Source organism: Hippocampus comes, unplaced genomic scaffold (assembly GCF_001891065.2).
Source record: "Hippocampus comes isolate QL1 unplaced genomic scaffold, H_comes_QL1_v1.1 scaffold270, whole genome shotgun sequence".
Classification (NCBI taxonomy): domain Eukaryota; kingdom Metazoa; phylum Chordata; class Actinopteri; order Syngnathiformes; family Syngnathidae; genus Hippocampus; species Hippocampus comes.
This window is the reverse complement of record NW_017805631.1, coordinates 591,106-595,568: the sequence shown is the minus strand read 5'-3', so window position 1 is coordinate 595,568 and position 4,463 is coordinate 591,106. Positions and strand designations below refer to the sequence as shown.

The 4,463-nt window shown below is 40.3% G+C and overlaps 1 protein-coding gene across 2 annotated transcripts in view; it reads left to right on the top strand.

Annotated features, from left to right (window-relative positions):
* Window positions 1–4,463, top strand: part of ccdc142 (coiled-coil domain containing 142) — a 25,587-nt gene continuing 21,124 nt past the window's right edge. The window contains exons 1-5 of one of the 2 annotated variants that reach the window (XM_019881648.1): window positions 1–361; window positions 684–758; window positions 2,703–2,734; window positions 2,946–2,991; window positions 3,555–3,799. In XM_019881648.1, the coding sequence (XP_019737207.1) occupies window positions 701–758; window positions 2,703–2,734; window positions 2,946–2,991; window positions 3,555–3,799 (381 nt within the window). In that variant the 5' untranslated portion in view covers window positions 1–361; window positions 684–700. The remainder of the gene's footprint in view (window positions 362–683; window positions 759–2,702; window positions 2,735–2,945; window positions 2,992–3,554; window positions 3,800–4,463) is intronic. The other variant, XM_019881647.1, reaches the window with a different exon arrangement.

The following is a 4,463-nucleotide window of genomic DNA, read 5'->3' as shown; positions in this document are numbered from 1 at the left end:
GCAAACGTCTGCTTGGATTGGCTGCTGTTTTATTTTGTAGTCTCGCGAGCAAACGCTATTTTTAACACCCGCGAGGATTAACAAATACATGGATGGACATTACACCAAGCCTGATTATTTTCCAACATGTCAGTGAAAGAATATTGCTGTTTGTTTCACGAGAATGTATAAAAAGATGACATCTGCTAATTTGGCGAGATTTATCGTGAGTTTATCCGATGTCAGGCTAGCGTCATCTGGTTGTGGCGTTAGCTCATTCCGCGATGAATACAAGTTTTCGGGCCAACCACCCGGTCTCGCTCACAACAATGTACCGGTTTTGGATCTTAAGGAGCATTTTCTTGGGCTGATTCAGAAAGATGTAAGTTTCAAGATTCAAGTCTCTACCTCTTAAAATGCATATTATTCACGGTCGATGCTAAATTACATTGTATATGAGTAGGAAAACTGTACAATTAAAGGCTTTACCTTTTAACAATTTGACCAAGGTATGATTGTTTCTACTCTTGTACTTAAATACAAATCAAGTTATTGATTTTTGTTTTGTAAAAATCTAAGTGAATACAAATTATCATTCTAAATCCACGTAAGTTGTAATTCTTTTTCCATTTCGTATTATCATTTTATCTATTTATTTCGATATAAAACTCCAACCAATACATAATTATTTGCTTTCTTTTCAGACAAAGTTGGGTCTGCAATGGACGAAAACAATTTCGACGTACTGAAAGACCCTGCTGGAAAGCCTGGTCGAGCAGGTGACCTTGACATACACGCAAGAAGTCTCAGTTACTGCTGTACAAATTCATTTAATTGAGTGATGCCTTCAAACTCACCTTAAAAATTATTAGTTAAAATACACACAGAAAACATTAATAAAAGCATCAATAAGAAAAAAAAAACAAACTGAAACAGTAAATCAGTGAAAACAAAACAAACAGGAGTCGTGGAAGTGAATGATTAGAATGCAAATGGGCATTTAAACAGGGGATTTTGATTTGGATTTTGAATGCTGTGATGGAATCTGTCTGTATTGTGTGTAGAGGGAGAGAGCTCCATAGTCAGCTTCTCGAGTAGCTCAAGTTCTCAAGCCCCCATGGGGCTTAGATGACAGGAAGGCATAGCTAGGAAAGGATCCCATGGTAATGGGTGATTGAGCCTCAGGGTAGGAGGTAGATGGTGAAGAGAAGGGGACACAATACCGAACCCAGGAGGACACCTAGTGTGATATCTATTCACCCAGACTTGCAATTCCTAAAATGGACAAATTTTTGAAAAAAAATATCATGTGACGTCATGTGAAATGTCAACAAATCTTGTGAGACGTCAGCTCATTCAAGCCAACATGGCATGTATGTGAGGTATTAATAGGCACGACTGAGATTGTGATCAGGGCTTACTGGGATCATGGGCTAGCTGACTTAAGAAGGACCATAATTCTCTCATGCATACTAAACACAACAACACGTGGAAGGCCTTCACTTCATTCATTGGTGCATTGTCAATTCAAGTAAGTATATACACAACATTGACAAGGTCTTATTGAGTACAGGTACACCTGTCCTATTTGTGTGCTATCCAAATAATTATTAGGGTCAAATCAAAATGGTGGAAAGGAACACGTTTACTAGAGCAAAATCTATACAATTTTGCAGAGGTGGGCATTTTATAAAATGTTACTGGTCCATCATTCGTCATCTGTGAGTGGCCTGGGTGACAATCCATCATTGTCAGTCTGTCATCTTTTTAAGCAAAACCAAAGTGTAATCATTGGTTGGTCAGTCCACCCGTTGTCAGTTATTTTCACCATGCTTCCGTCATTGCTCGGTTGGTAAATTTCACGGGGCCGCAAGTCCACCAGTCAGTCCGTCAGTCCACCTCCCCCAAAAGAAAGCATGTCACAGTCTGTCTTTGGGCAGTAGGCGGGGGACACCCTGAACTGGTTGCCAGCCAATTGCAGGGCACACATAGACAAACAACCATCTACGCTCACAATCACACCTATAGACAATTTAGAGTATTCCATTACCTTGACATACATGTTTTTGGAATGTGGGAGGATACCAGCGTACCCAAAGAAAACCCACACAGGCACAGGGAGAACAGGCAAACTCCACACAGGAAGGCTGCAGCCGGAATCGAACCATGCACCTCTGCACTATGAGGCCAACGCTCTAGCTAGTCGACCACGAGGCCGCCCCCCACATGACAGTCTTGTATCAATAATTTCACCCAAGATTTAACAGAAAAACACAACCATAAAGGTATATGTGCAAATAAATACACATTCATAAAGTATTAGCCTCAAACAAAGATTCTAAATGAAGTGACTTCATTTGATTTCACCTCCTTAACCAATTACAGATGCCCATTACAGTTCCCGCAGAGATCCTATTGTAAAAAGGAGCATTCACTCTGACACACATAGAGTCAATGCAGTCCTCTCTATGAAACCACCGCAAAGAAACACATCGGATACACAGGTGGGATGTGATTCTGTCACTCGTCAGCAAAGCTGGCGTGCTTTAGTGATGGACAGACAGACCTTCCGTTGCTGACTGACGGAATGCCCACCTCTGCAAATTTGTATTTGTTTGTATGATCGAAATAATAAACACATAATTGTATTGCATTTTCCTATATGTTTAACTTCCTTCCACTTAAGTAGATTTTTTTTACATGCATTTTTTTTTTACTTCCAGAGAAATCTGGATCATTCGCTCCAGAAGAGAAGGTTGGTTGTTTTTGTTTAAAAAGAAAGAAAAAAGCTTCTGAAACATTTCAATGTATCTTTCCATTTTCATTATTTTATAATCATATTTTTCATTAAGATGCATGAATTGGGGCGCAAATTTGTGCCACAAGCTTTCCTATGAAATAGGAGAAAGCTAGACATTTTTTATCTTCATTCTGAAGACACTCATTTTGAAATCCCTATCTTGCAGAAGGTGTGCACATCCTGTCCACCAGAAGAAGATCTCAACACTAATGGTACAGTGTGAACTCCATACACTCACAATCATAAACAATGATTCTGTCATTAGCCGACAAGGACTGGGTTAGTGCTCACCATTAAGATGTTTTATGTGACATGCATAAAACTTGCCAGGGAATGCAGAAAATAAAACCTCAACTTGAAATGTGTGTGTGGTGTGTGTGTGTGTGTGTGTGTGTGTGTGTGTGTGTGTGTGTGTGAGTGTGTGTGCGTGTGATTAACCTCTGCTCTCCCAACTGTACCTTCTGCCACCCCAGGTAAAACTGTCTAGAACTGCCAGTGGCTTGGCTAATTTTGGGGGGCCAGTCTAAGCCTAAAATGCTGTGGCTCATTTAAAAAAATATATTATTATGTGTGTGCCAGTCCAGCCCTGGAGTGGGCTTAATATGTTTTAAGTTGAGTGGTTTCAGCATATTTTTAAAACAACATTTGTCAATATTATGGAAACCTTAAGTTGTTAATCATTGACTTATTTCTTTTGTGGTTTTATTTTTGGTCCTTGCCTCCTATTTTGAGCTTAAGAATCATACCCATCTGATGTTGGACTTTTGCCTTTCAGGGTCTTGGTCACAGAGGACCATCTCCCGTTTACTCAGAAGCACCTTAAATCCTCGTATGAAGTGGCTCTTACCTGGTCACAGTCAAGATGATTATGAGGATGAAGGGGAAGAAGAAGGAAACTTTGTCGTGGCCTGCAACCTGGTGTCCAGATCCTCTGTCCGTATCCTGCGTTTGCAAAATGCTCTTCTGAGTATGTCAATGCAGTGGCAGCATGTCAGCGGGGCACAAATGGGTTATCCTAAGGTGAGCTGCATGAGTCATATTCATGGTCATTTGGTGTATGCAAAGGTTGGTGCCACACTCCGTGAAATATTTTGTTTCATTTAAACCAACATTATCATGAAAACGTTCTTCATTTGTTTGCTGCCTCAGGCAATCCTGATCCCCAAATACAAATTAAACACAACTAGACTGGTGCTTTGAGATTTGAGGGACCATACTTTAGGGACCATACTTTTTCGAAATGCAAGGCATCATTCGGACATTTTTTTTGCTTTGACTTGCGAGAACAAACTTGAGATGTGAGCGCTGCATGCTGCCAGTCAACTTCAAATTTTTATGAAAATTTCTCCGGAGAATTGAGGAAAATTTGCATAATCCGGATATTAGTTGACAACATTGAACGAAGACGCGTTTGAGTTCGTTGTATTGCTTTCACGAGCGTAGCCATATTGAGGCACTAACACTAGTAACAGTAAAGAGATTTTTGTTTGTGTAATAACGACAGAAGGCATGATGGCGTTTGACTAATGGTTTAGTAGAACGAATGGCAACTCGCAACAACAGTAGCAAGCGTCATTTTGCCTCTTGGGTTATACCATCTCAACTAGAACGTGGGGGATAGTCCCCAAACAATTTTCGTCTCTTTATAAACACACCCGCTAAACCCCAGTGGAACGAATAAAAG